The 14,654-nt window shown below is 32.6% G+C and overlaps 1 protein-coding gene across 1 annotated transcript; it reads right to left on the reverse strand.

Moving 5' to 3' along the window:
* Nucleotides 1-6,790: 6,790 nt before the first annotated feature.
* LOC134231751 (uncharacterized) lies at nt 6,791-13,982 on the reverse strand. The gene is made up of 4 exons (XM_062713711.1): nt 13,617-13,982; nt 9,517-9,604; nt 8,818-9,036; nt 6,791-7,014 (listed from the first exon to the last, which is right to left on the reverse strand). The coding sequence occupies exons 1-4, from the start codon at nt 13,980-13,982 to the stop codon at nt 6,791-6,793; spliced, it is 897 nt and encodes a 298-aa protein (XP_062569695.1).
* Between the last annotated feature and the right edge of the window lie 672 nt (nt 13,983-14,654).

Here is a 14,654-nt window from a genome sequence, read left to right on the forward strand (position 1 = left end):
ATGGAAACAAAAATACCTACATAAAATCATGACCGATCTTTTGGAAGCAACTTGTTTTATTAATTGAAACATATATAGTTTATATACACGTTTTAACCTATACATGCACTTCTTATTCAAAGTAGGACAAGCACAAAGTCAAGAGTGCCCCCCCCCCCCCTCCTCGATTCAAATTGTTTTTTATGTTGTTCAGATGATATTTTGCTGTTCCTTTCGTAAGGAATTATTATACCACCGCTACGAAGGAGAGGGCGGTATACTGATTTACCTTTGTGTGTCAGTCCGTTTGTCTGTCTGTCTGCCTGTGTGTGTTTTTGTAGCAAGTGTTTGGTTGCAGTTTTCTCAGGAACTCGATCAGCTATTAATTGAAGATGCTTGAAATTTAAGCTCAGTGTTTGCTAAGGCATGCCATATGCATGGTGGGTAACACTTGAGGTTAAATCTGATGTCAACTTCCTGTTTATCCGCGTGTCAGACACTGTCTGTTCGTACCATACATAAACAAACATTCTGAGAGTATTGCATAAGCAATACATGTCCCCTACCAGGTTCCCTTTTTCGAAACTGAGTTTTTCTTCAGGATGTCATTTAATAATATGCAAAAGTTATGTCCAAGGTAAAACTGCTTGATTTTGAAGTTGTGGATAAAGTAATCCACATTTAGACGAAAATTCAACTCATTTTTCCAAAGTCTTTTTCTTGCTTTTTATTTATGTCGACCATCGGAAGTTATCTCAATTAAACGAATGTGAAAAATTCAAAATACCATTATTCTGTCAAAAACCAATGAAGTGATGCGAAATTCAAAATTGAAACTTGATGTGTAACTCATCAAGATACAACCACATACCAAAATTCAGCTCAATAAATGCAAGCGTTTAGAAAAAAAAGTGCGGAAAACCAAGTGGGACAGACTGGCAGACAGACGGGGACAGACAGACGAACGGACAGGTATACAGACGGACGGAAAGATGCAGAGGAAACCTATAGTCCCCTCCGATTTCACCGGTAGGGGACTAAAACAATTCGTTGAAGTTTTCCCAGCAGAGATAAGTGTCTTTCATACACATTAGGAATGACACTCAAAATTCAGAATGTATTTTAAAAATTTTGTGATTTTGTTCTTCCTCATAAAGGCAAAGGGTTAAAATAAGTATTATGGAATGTGCAATTATGCAGATGGAGAGCATATAATTACAAACCACCACTGCTCTTATTAGGTCCAAAACACTGTCCGTAGGGGCTATGCCCCTGGGAGTGAACTCCCTATAAGCTTTTGAAATTCAATTAACAGAGAACCTCATTTTGACTCAAATTGAGAAAAATATAATTATCTGAAATAGTTTTCTGGAGGGGGGAGGAGGAGTTAAGTGGGGGGGGGGGGGGAATAAAATGTTACCAGATCCTCCTCCAATATTTTAAAAAGGGGGGCTTGATTTATTTGCATTAATATTTTTTTCAAGTTAAATAACTTTTTTTTTTATCGAACACTACTCAGTTTTTTGTAAAGCTTCTAAAAATATTTTCCAAAACATAAAGTCTGTGATAAATGGAATACTGAGATGTCTTCATAAAATATGACAAAATCAAATATTTTTTTTTTCTCAGCCGTAATTTGGGCACATAAATCTATGATTTCAACAATGACCACTTTTACAAATCCCCAATTTCTGCATGTACGTGTCTTCATTACATATTGCTTCATTATACACTGTTTCAGTAAAGTGTATATAATTTTATTGACCAAAAGTAAGAAGTTTTTTTTTATTAAATCATTTATTTGGGGGAAAGGGGGGGGGGGGGGGGGGGGGGGGGGGGGGGGGGGGGGGGGGGGGGCATTAGTTACATGTATCACATACACCAAACAAAACACTGAAAGATTGTTTCAGATCTACATGTATGTAAAATTAAGTTATTTTAGTTGATTGTAGATACTTTTTTTTTAAAATCAGAAAATGTATTGACTGTTTACTGAGATTATTATCAAAAATTTAAAATTTACCTTCAATAAAAAAAAATTATTTTCCCTCCCTCCTGTGTCTGAAACCCATCAGGCGGCAATTCCAAACAAACAATTTTTAAAGGATGGCCTGACAGATGGTTTATATAATTTTCATTCACATCTAATTTTAATAAGATTGATAATATGCCTATACTGTTAATGATATAATTAGAATCATGTCATTATTTATGCTTTGGGTACTTTAAAGTTATTTTAATAATAAATAGTCATGCCCTATTACTAATAAACTCATACAAAATATGTGCAACTTTCAATGTACGTAGTCAATATTTCATTAGTACTTACCTAGTGCTTCTTATTGTCATGTATATTTCTTCACCACAACCTTATTATCCCACCCTTCGTGCTGAAGTCCATTTAACTGACGATATCTACTTTTTTTAAAAAACACTTTTTTCAATGATGCAGCACTTGTCACATAGGCAGGAATTTCATAGGATGCAATCCATTTTTAAATAAGTTTACATGTATCTATCACATCTATACACAAACATGTATATCTCTCAGACACAGTAAAGCCTGAACAATCAATTAACTATGGGTAATGTTAAATACTTCACAAGTTGGATTAAAACCCCTGAAAATATCCAAAACACACAGTATTTACTCCTCAAAGTTGCTTTCTGCTGTGTACTTTTACTTTCATTTTCATCGATTAAAGCAAAAGATTTCCGAAAAGGGAAATAACTCTAGACAAAAATGTGTGTAAATTTAGAGATTTTTACAAACTTTACAATCAATTTATTTTCTTAAAGTAAATATTACCTCTCCAGTTTTTTCATATGTTCTTCATAATTGTATAAAGTGAAATTCAGAGCATCAGAATATTCCACCAGTGCCTGCGTTTTTCGTGTACATTGTTATGTTCAACCCCCCTTTTTTAAGGCAATTTTTATTATGTTATTTGGCATTTAACGGCAGGTCCAACAGATTTTTTCAAGTTTTTTTGTATAGAAAATACAAATTAAAAATTATTTCAAAGGAAAAAATAATAATAATCACCTTTATTTAATTAAATGTACATTAATGGGAAGAAATATCATTTTAGGTGTTTACCACCTATGTACAAAAACAGGTAACCTGGTTGCCATGGAAACAAGACCAATTGATCACTTTTATTAATATTTTTGTAAATAGGGCTTATAATGTAATTATTTCACCAAGTTTCAGCAAAATCCGTGATTTTCAATTTCCAGCTCATTTTGATGCTTACAGAGAATGACTCTTAAAAACCAATGCTCCGTGTTGGCATGATAACTGAAAAAAAACCACCCACTTAATGGCCATGAGTACCACGTAAAATCTAAATTTGAAGCCATTCACGGGTACATGGTGACGCCTCTGAGAAAATATGTCGAATGGAAGTTAATCAACCAGCAAAAAATTAATCAAAATTCTTGAGATATCTTAATTTTGTATACCTTGCTTGAAAAGCGAAAGAATTAATTAGATAATACCAAGATGTCAAAAGCGGAAAGAGTAAATTATAAAATAATCGGGATGTCCTTCCCTCAGTCCGTCCGTCAGTCTTTATGTACCTCTTTCTGTCTGTTTGTTAAGCTTTGGGGTACCCATCTCTTTGGCAAAAAGTTCAACAAACGTAAGGGGGGGGGGGGGGACAATGGCAAATCACTCCAATATAACATCAAAAACGATTTTAGGTGCTAGTTTATATGGTAATCTTTGTTGTTGATATTTATTATGCGGGTATTTATCATAGTTTAACTGTTTTTATATGAAACACCTGTCAGCAAATACAATTTATTGAATAGTCAAATACTGACTGACTTTCTTCAAAGTGATTGTTATGTCATTATGTACACACTGAGTTGTCCACGGATTTTTTTTCCAAACGTTACAAGGAGCATATCCAGGTGTGACCGGTCGGCAGGGGATACCCACTCCTCAAGGGCACCTGACCCACCTCCAATGTTTTAGAGGTTCGTGTTTGCGCCTCTCCCATTTTGTAATGTTAAATGTACTTTTAAACTCGAATACTGTTCATTATCACCAAATATTATATAACTTTGTGAAATCCAGTAATCTGATTGGTCAATACGAAGTAATTATTTTTTAATAATGACCGCTGAAAGCGAATAATGACTCGCACGAGCTGCCTCGTTTTCACTTTCGCTTTAGACAAACATGAAAGTTCGCAAGTTTGCAAGTTGTAGGTGAGGAAAATTTAAAATATATAGTGAAGAACTCTAATAGACTGAGAATACAAAACAATTACAAGGATTTCTGTGAACATTTTTCGGGAATACTTAGCACACACCATTCCATGGTTGAATTCGACTTTTCCACTCGGCGAGCAGAGTTTTGACGCTGTTTCCGCGATTACGGAGACTAAAGAAAATAAAGACTAGCGTGCCATGTATTGTATCTTATCGTAGAAGAAATAGGTATTTATATTTTTTCAGTGCATATAATTTCCTCTGCAAGTGTAAACGAGTTCGATTCACAATCTGGGGGAGGGGGTACTCTGTGTTATTCGGAGATAGATAGGCCTACTTTGTGTTATTATCATGCTATGGCGGGTTAATATTTATTCCCGAAACAAGTTCCTCTGAGTAACATTCAATAAATTCTGAAACATTTACATTCAGCTCATTTATGGTTAATACTATCTCTGTAAACATTAGGAAGATAAACTTGTATCAATAAATTCGGGAAAATATTATTTATATAATATAATAAATATGGACTCAATGCACGGTCAATATGCATTTATAATGACCCAGGGTGACAGATATTGACCTCAGATACATGGAGTATATCGACCTCGGGCTAGCGCCCTCGGTCGATATACACCATGTATCTGAGGTCAATATCTGTCACCCTGGGTCATTATAAATGCATATTGACCTACATTGAGTCCATATTTGTATAATATTACACTTGTATTGTGTAATAAGAATGTATATTACCCTTTAAAAGTATGGAACACTGTTATTGCGATCAATCTTAAATTTGAAAATTGACTTTGTTCATACTTTTTTCTTCTGTGGAAACCAATATTTGCTAAAACTTTTTATGCTTTGAATTGATTCTGCTTGTTATTACTAATAATTTATGATTACAAAGTTACCATTTAATGTCCTTAGTTTTAGACTGATGTCATCTATCATGTTATAGAAAATTCCTTTATCATTTTTTCTAAAGATGTTAATGATAATCTTACAACCAAGCTTTATGATACACGTGATGACTTACACTTTTCAACAGTCAATTTTCCTTACTTATGCAGCAATATACTTTCATCTCTTGAATACGGGGTTAATATCTCTCAGTTGATTCGATACACAAGAGCATGTTCTACGTATGTACAATTTGTAAAACGAGGTAGATTATTGACAAACAAGAATAATAGCAGCCTCGTTTAAAGTCATCATTTCGTAAGTTCTATGGTCGATACAATGACCTTGTCAGCAAGTACAAACATCAATTATCACTGAATCAACATTTTTATACTAATTGTTAGGCCAGTATTCACACACTGAATTGTCGACAGATTTTTCCCAATGACAAGGAGCACACGGCGGGTGTGACCGGTCGGCAGGGGATGCTCTTTCCCCAGTCGTACCTCTGATGTTTTGGAGATCCTTGTTTGCTCTGCAACTATTTTGCATTGTTTAATAGACTTTTGAACTCGAATACTGTTCGTTATTTCGACATATTTCATTAAGTATTCAACTATCATACAATAATCTAGAATATATGGGTGGTCATTTCCTATCCAAAGTCTGCTGTGATCAATTTGTTTGAGTTTACTGTTACATTTGCAATTTATGATATAGTCTGCATCATTATCTTTTCATAACCTGTGCCATGAGATTGCTTTTTAAAGACTGCAAATTTTCTTGTGAATTATCATTGTAAAAGTCTTTCATATCCCTGGAAAAAAACAATATTTTTCGAAAAAAAGTAAAAAAAAAAATGTTTTGCATAAAATGCTAGACGGTCTCACTTATAAGTTTAATTGTTCAAACTAACAGAAAACATAAAGAGAAATTAACAATATCATTTATCAAAATTTTACTGAACTATTAAACACACAAGATGAAATTCAGATTCAGACATTATGAATATGTTACATAAAATATGATAATACCTGATTTTAAAAAAAAAATGACCTTAAAATGAAAATTTCTATAAAACAAATGCAAATGACAGACGGGTTCAATATCGGGTGGTCAGATTACTCAGTAGGTAGAGTACCTGACTGGAAATCCAAGAGGCACGGGACCGATCCTGTCTGACCGCCACATTCCTCCTTCATAAAAGGTCTTAAACCCACCATGGCAACCAGCAAGCCTCTTCCCTGGAAAGTCTTTCATCTGTCACCCTGGGCTAGCAGATGAAAGTCACACCGATGACAATAAGAACTTGGGGTGGGTCTTCAAGGATGAAAACAGTTGTAGGAGAGTGAAATGCAAATGTTTCAGGCGCTGAATGTAAGCCTGGGTTTTTCGATCAGTGAAGCGCCTGACTAGTGCAGCAGGAGTCTCGGATTTTCATTCCCACAAACTCTCTATTCCTACTAGGCAGGGCAATTAAAACATCATTGAGAAATTATCAAAAAAGAGGGCACATCTAAACAAAATGGAAAATTAGACCCATGATATGCAATAACATCTGTATATTTAAAGGTGAGCTTTCACGTATTATAAAGTAACGCTTTCAAAAACTATACAAGATCAAGTCAAAACCTGTAATTCTTATATTAATCATTTCTTTTAACCTTTCATTTCTAAAATATGCTCGTTACACAACTGCTGCAATAACCTCCATTTCACATAAAACAATATAACAGTTGCTATTTGTTGATTTTAGTTGCAGTTGGACATAACGGCCAAGTAGGCAATCTTTGCAGACGATAACTTCATTTCTTTCGTGTGATCCTTCTCCACATGACGTCATGTCGTCCCAGGTCGTCGTTGCTCCAACTCGGACCTCATATGTCTGACATAGTTCATCCGAAGACCAGCCTATGATTGAAATTTGATCTTCAGCACTGCATTGATATTGAGGTATTTTTTCTTGCAGTTTTCAGAAAAAGATATAGATCAGTCATAAAACAAATTATATTCATATTGTTTATTAAATTTGAGATTCTAGAAGACAACCCTAATGTTAAATTTTGGTCATCTGTCTGTCCAACTGTCACAATCTATCATACTCTGCATCTACAGAACAAAACATTATTTGAAAAAATGTAAGGTTTTCTTGACTCGAACTATTTTTTAAAGGTAAAACATGTAAATTCATACCTTATCTTTCAAATTCAAATTGTAAATGAAGAGAATGCTGTATATGTTTTAAACATACAGTATATGTATGTAGGACTCCAAAGTGCGTTGGGACTCCAAAGTCCGATGGTCACGCCAAAGTCCGATGGTCTGCGCCAAACCCCGATGGCGCAGAAAACAATGTTTATGACGTCACCGTACTATTGTGCCAAACTACAATGCCGCACTATGCCAAGGTTAATGGGAAAACTAACCCTTATCTCTCGGATAGGTGCGAAACTAACCCGTATCGCTCGAAAAGTGTGTAGGGCTTACAAATATATAGATATCTAGATATCTTGGGTGGGTGTGATACTAACCCTACAATAACTCGACTAGTGTGCAAGGACTTACCCTAAGTCAATAAAATTAAAAGGACTAATCCCTAACCAATAGAGTGGTGTGCGAGGACTAATCCTAATACTAGTATCTATGAAAGATGTAAGCAATACGCAAGATAAATAAAACCGTATGTCAAGATAAATTCGGAAATGATGGCATTTGAATGCAGGAAAACGACGTCAAGGATTGTTCCTTTGGCGTATCAGACCATCGCACTTTAGCGTCGCGCGTCTCATAGGAAACAAGCCATCTGATTTTCGCGTGACCATCGGACTTTGGCGACCGTAAAGACAGTGAACCATCGGGATTTGGCGCAGACCATCGGGGTTTGGCGAGACTATTGGATTTTGGCGTCACCATCAGACTTTGGAGTCTTACAAGTATACGCTGGACTTGGTTTTATATGGAAATTAGTTGTATTGTCTGAATATATTTACTTATCAAACTGATTTCTCTTTAATAAACATTTGAAAGTCAGTGGGATTATTTCTACATTTTTTCATTAACTGAATGAAAATTTTACAAGTGCCTAATATGCATGTCTATCTCCAAGGCTCCAAGGCTGTCACTGTGTCTGTGATCAGCATGAAAATTAGCCTGGACTGCTTCTTGTATTACAATTTTGTCAGAAAACATTAGATTTATTTTTGCATTATTTTTTTTTTACAAATAAATGTGAATATTAGATATCACTGTCTTCTTTATCATGTTTATTGCTTAAGCCAGGGGTATTAACAACAGTTGGGATCATGGGATAATTTATGAATAATGGGCATCACCAGTTATGCAAATTATCTCACGTTTCCTACTGACATTTAGTTAATTCCCTGACATACCCAACAAACCAGATGTTACCTACTCAAGTAATCATTGAAAGCAAATTTTCTCAACAAATTCAGAATGAATGAAAAGGAATAGAATAAGATAGTGAAGATAATGATTTGCATAAAATGCATCGAAGCTTTCAAGGAAGAGGGATACAATAAACGATTATCAACTCGGTTAAATAGGATGTATAATACCGTATCCGTAAAATTCACTTTAAAATGCAAAACTAATGTGCAGTATAATTCTGTTTCTGTCAGAAATTTCGAATTCATGATATTTACACTATCTGTTTCAAATCATGTTTGTCAAGATATTCATTATTTTATAACATACCTTTGAATACAAGAACATGATCAATTTGATAAGCATTGCCTAGATCTATTCTTAACCATGGAGTACTCTCTTGCTTTGTCGCGGCACAGTATGGACTCATTGCTCTTTGGTCGCCATCAGTTAATCTCGTGGGATGAAAATTCACCAGATCATCGCCCCATACCGAACTGGAGGCAACGGATTTGCTTTGTGCAACGTTTCCATAGGCTGAACGGGTACCTTTACAAGAGAAATTGTTAAAACCTATATATAGACTTTATTGATAATTTGTCAGTGTGAGTTACTTTAATCGTATTTTACCCTTGCCATTTCATATGATTTGTGTGCTTGATAAACTAATTTTTTTACTCAGCGTTGTTTGTTAAGAAAATACATTTTAAAACTGTGTAAAAATAAACAAAAAAAATTAAACTTAACTTATACTTGTTTTCAAATGTATTACTTATTGGTTGTAATAATCCATTATTTTGTAATTTTCTTTAAACAGTTGGCACAATTTCAAAATTTCAAGTCAACTTGACATATACACTATTTGATTGAATACGTTTGATTCATATCTGTTTATTTTCATAAATAAATATAACTTCTATCCATTTGGAATTGAGCCTTTTTTTCTCAAATTAAATTTATATCGATTATCAATAGCAAATTAAGTGTATAGATTCTACACTACAGTATTTCCAAATTTAGAATTTTCACCTTCCTTCAAACAGAAACTTTGTCCTGATTGTGTCGTTACATTTTCGCAAATGATTTCATTGCACTTTCCTGGTAATGATGAGGATATCTGCAATAAGTCAAACATAATAATAAAAATCTTTTAGCATTTTTTTCTATTTAAGGAAAATATAATATGTTGACGGTGCGACCGTTATGGTGAGCGCAGATATTTATTTGTTATAATTAAGATCGGGTTCGTTAAACTGCACGTGACATTTGGTGCGTCTAGACTCTGACGTAACATGACGTCGTATGTAAGTTACATTACCAAAAAGAACCCTGAACAGCGCTGAAAGTAAATGAAGAAATTTTTGTTAACTATTTATCTTCAATATTTATTCATTAAATCACGGCATGTTTACTTTTACCTGAACTTTTACTGCCATTCTCGCGAGAGCGTAGCTCTAACAAGTGATGCTTTATGGGTCCAAATTACTGCGTCAAAAAATTCTATCGAATGAATGTGCAGTACTCCGAATTTTCTCTTCGCACGGGCGTTGCTTTAAGAGCTCGCAGTGGTGAGCGTCGCTTTGCGACACTTGCTGCGCTCGCTATAATAAAAAAGAAGGTGAGCAGTTTGAGTTCCATATATCGACAGCTACAAAATGATTTGCGTCGATATGGCAGTCAAGTGTAAAAATTCAACGTTTTATATAGTGTTTTCAAATTTTACCTTCACAAATTTCCATTCTTACATAGTACTGTAAGCCAACTTTTATTCTCGTGCGAGAAATTTTCGCGAGAGTCTCGTAATCGAAAATATTTCAGGCCGCGAACCGATCCTTAAAATCTCTGTGTTTATTAACAACAGATAAAAAAAAAGGCTTAATCCCGAAAATTAATCGTCGCAAAGTAGTTCATCCCTAGTAAATCGAAAAATAAAGTCGTCACAAATAAATGTTGGTTAGCAATTTCTTATTTTTAATTCAGTATCAAACATAGCTTTGAGAAAATTTAGTACTGAGTAACACATGTTTGTGAGGGTTTTTTAAAGTGTATGATTGGACTGGGTTTTTATACATTTTGTTTGTCTTTTTTTTTATTATTATTATTATTATCTTCACATTTTATTGCGTCATACAGTTAAAGAACTATATGCGGTATATTGCATATATTTGCCCCAACAAAAGTCAAATTTTGAAAACTTCCTGAAATGTGCTTAATTCAATAAAGTGTATGAGAAATATAAATTAACAGAAAATATTATAGTGTCAAAGCAGTGTATTCACAATTTTTGATTTATGACGTCACAAATTAGTCCGATTTTATATCCTTTTTCGGAAAGAGGACAAAATGGACAAAATTTCAACAATTTTAGCTTTAAAATTTATAGAGCGCAAGTTTGTTCGGGAACAATATTGACATATTTCATTGATATTATCATTCTACATATTATATCAAAATATTGATCCTGAACACACATGCGCTCGGTGACTTTTACTCAAAATATCGGCGAACTATGTACATTTTTCTGTAAAATTCATAAAAGTTTGAAATTTACGTCATGTTTGTGACGTCATTACGTACATATGGCGTCATTACTTATGAAAATATTCAGTGCTTTGAAGTCAGCATCTACTCCCCTGTTTAAGAACCTAGTTAAATATATCTCCATCAAAGTTTGATTGGGGGGGCAAATATTTTTTTTTAATTCATAGAATTTTTTTGGCTTTCACATTTACAGACTATGTACAATAGATTTGTTTACATTCAATACATACATATACTATATAATTTTTTTTCCATATAATTAATTTATATTATATACTTTATACAAATTCTCTTTGGTAAATACTAAATACAAATTCATTTCATAAAGCTGCAAAAGATATATGACATTCATGTATATTATGAATCTTCATTGTGAAAGCTTTATATACAAAGAAGTAACTAAAGGGGAGGGGTGAGGAAGGGAAACAAAGTGAAGTGGGGGAACAGTTTTCACTATTTTACCATACTGGTACATTTGAGTATAAATTTGAAGAACATTATAGCATATCACAAATAATTTTCCAGTTCTTTTCATATTCTGAAAATTTACAATTTCTTAAAAGAATAGCCTTTTCAACCAGTATTCTATCTACAATTATTTTTTCTAGCATTACTATACTTAATTTAGGCATATTTTTAAACCTACTGGCAAAAATAAATTGTTTAACAGTAAGTACTATTATATTGTGTAATCTATACAAGTTTTTATTGTTGTATTTTCCAAACAGTATATCTTTTCTATCAAAATTAATAGTAAAATGGAAGTTTTTCATAAACCACTCCTCTATATGACACCATATTCTTTTTACACAGAAACATTCAAAAAATAAATGTTCAATTGTTTCAACTTCTTGTTCACAAAATGAGCAAACAGTTGAATCAATTAGTTTAAGTTTATAAAGGTATTTATTTGTTGCAATAATCCTGTGCGGGATTTGAAATTGCATCTACTGAAATTTTGCCTCTTTTGCAACTTTAAATGGTAGTTCAAATATTTTGTTCCATTCTAACTCACCAAAAGATATTCCATTATTTTCCCATTTTTCTAATGCTTTAATTGTTTGCTTTTTCTTCTTGATGAGTATATTGTACATATCTTTACAACCATTTGTGCTTTTATAAAAAATGTAAATTGAATTTGGGATAAAAGGTCCACTTTCTTCTCTTTTTTCAATATCAATACTTTTCAATATCTTTGTAACAGCTATTTTTAAACCGGCATATTCTACGAAATTAGTTTGTCTTTTTTAGGAATATACGTTGAGAGGAGAGGAAGACACCACAAGATGGATACAGATATCTCAGGTCCAAATTTTTTCATATAATCAGTCTGATTCTTATGAAATTGCTCCATTTTCCGTCCACTAACCATCATTTAAGCAATATGAGCTGCTTTTTTTATTGCTGTTAAAATGTGTTATTATGATGAATTTGTTTGTGACTAAAACCTTTATGATCAATTAGACTATAATAAAGCAGAAGAAAGACTTCTATGTACAATCCAATTTACAGTTTTATACAAGAAATATTGTACAGGACGACAATAATGTAATTTTGATTCAATAGAAGCTTATAAATATGTTTTTCCATCACAAATATGAACAACATAATTTTAATAACATTATTCTTTTGTCATTGAAATAGTTATTTACAATTTGCAATTTTGCAACAAAAATTCCGACATCAAAGTTGCAGCTCATTTTGCTTTAAACAAAAATGGTGCCCATTTCATCAAAATGTTTTAAACGTTGTATTTTTTGTATTCATTATCTTTTCAAGTCCCATTGAGTATTGTAGACCTATGATTGTAGTGCTTTTATTCACTTTCAAATAACTAGGTTATTGACTTACTTTTCATGCATGTGATACATACATATATATGCATGTACCTGAGTATTTCTCGGAAAATATCTGAATTTTCTACTTTATGCCAATATTTTCATTAGGCACAAAATATTACAAGTGAGTAACTTTTTAGGTAATGAAATATGATGGAAATGAAAGATAGTTGTTGAAATATTAGTTAACAATTAGAATATGAACAATAAACACGTTATTTAGTCATCTGCCTATTTTCTAAATATGACTCATTTTACTCTAAAATTTAAAAAAATCCGAATATCATAAACTCTAAACTCTAAACAAGTTAAAGCCACAATATACTTTATATACCTTAAGTTTATTCTGTTAGTAGAAAATCAGGTCAATAATCAAAGTCTTGAGATATGTGATTTGAAATGGGTTTTCGTCTCAATTTTGATATTTTTTTCATTCAGAACATTGCAATAAGAAAGTTTTTTTATAGTAAATTAAATTATTTAAATGCTTATTATTCTTATATTGACCCACTCGGGAAATAATTTCAATATCCAACAACAAAACATTGCAAATCTTCTAAATATGCAATGTACAAAATAATTCTATAAGATATAGATAATTCGAGTTAACAAGAAGAGTTTGGCATAAGGTATCATAGAAAATAAATTTTTCTCTGTCTAGTTAAGAAGTGTTATAGGTTTAAGATTTAAAGAAAATACCAAAATTGTACTGACTTCCTCCTTGGCTCTTATTTAATACTGAATTCTTACCTTTGCAGTTATATTTGACGCGTTCATCTTGTTGAAAATAATGTGTTTAAATCCAGATTGTTCCAATAAAAACACGGAATTTGCTTCACTTGAAAACTGAATCAGTTCACATTTCAGTCTTGCTTTTTCAAAATTAACTGACAGACATGAGGGATAGTTAAGGCATTTCTTTATGCACATTTTTCTTCCCATTGGACTGAATGTCTTAAAGATAAATTTGAACCTCATGTTGTTTTTCGTGATCGTTTGCATGTCTGACATCTCACATTGTGAAGTAACACATATTTCAAACAACCGACTCCATAAAAAGGTATATCGAGAAATATGCAGAATATTCATCATTAACCTTTTTGTCCGAAAATACATTGTTATGATAATTCTCTAAAAAGGTTCTTTCTTGAATTTCACAAGCTGTAGGTTTTACTAAGACCACGTATAATTTTGTGTTATTAAAGTAATCCACTGCTCTGTGGATATAATTATGAACTCTTTCTCAAAAGAACTCAGAAGGCCGATTTTGAAATAAAAGTTCTGGTGCTTTCGACATTGTTTCAGATGCATCATATAGCTTTTACATGCACATAGAATTTGACTGAATAATTGAGTAAAACTACAGGAAATGCTTTTGTGTAGGCTTTGACTACATTTCAACACTATTAACAAAACCATTCTGAATACTAAACAAAAAATATACACTATAGAAGAATAAACGACCAATCAAACAATAGGTAGTGTATTCCGTGAAGAATAAATTCATCTCAACTGATCATAAATTTGATCTATCTACAACTCCATGCAAAAATTGACAATGCTTAAACTTTTGTATCAAGTTTTCTGCATTAGATATTTATTTTATTTGATTGAAGGAACATAAATCAATATCTGAAAACTTTTCCTTGTTCAAAATTAAAAAAAACAGGCAATCATTCTTTATTTATGTTAATGTTTTGTATAATGATAATGATTCACTGCAATCTACACGACTTTCTGCGTAGACGTGAAAAATATACCATGTATATTTAATCATTTTGTTCTTTA

The sequence above is a fragment of the Saccostrea cucullata genome, unplaced genomic scaffold (assembly GCF_032062105.1).
Source record: "Saccostrea cucullata isolate Sc308-1 unplaced genomic scaffold, CSIRO_AGI_Scuc_v1 ctg170, whole genome shotgun sequence".
In the NCBI taxonomy this organism is placed as follows: domain Eukaryota; kingdom Metazoa; phylum Mollusca; class Bivalvia; order Ostreida; family Ostreidae; genus Saccostrea; species Saccostrea cuccullata.

What these genes read in the sequence shown, in the direction of transcription:
- LOC134231751 (XM_062713711.1), bottom strand. Translation starts at nt 13,982, where the DNA reads ATGTATTTTCGGACAAAAAGGTTAATGATGAATATTCTGCATATTTCT. An exon ending in CGTCAAATATAACTGCAAAG is followed by an intron (nt 9,605 to 13,616) that starts GTAAGAATTCAG and finishes GACTTATTGCAG; the next exon opens with ATATCCTCATCATTACCAGG. An exon ending in TCATGTTCTTGTATTCAAAG is followed by an intron (nt 7,015 to 8,817) that starts GTATGTTATAAA and finishes TTTCAATCATAG; the next exon opens with GCTGGTCTTCGGATGAACTA.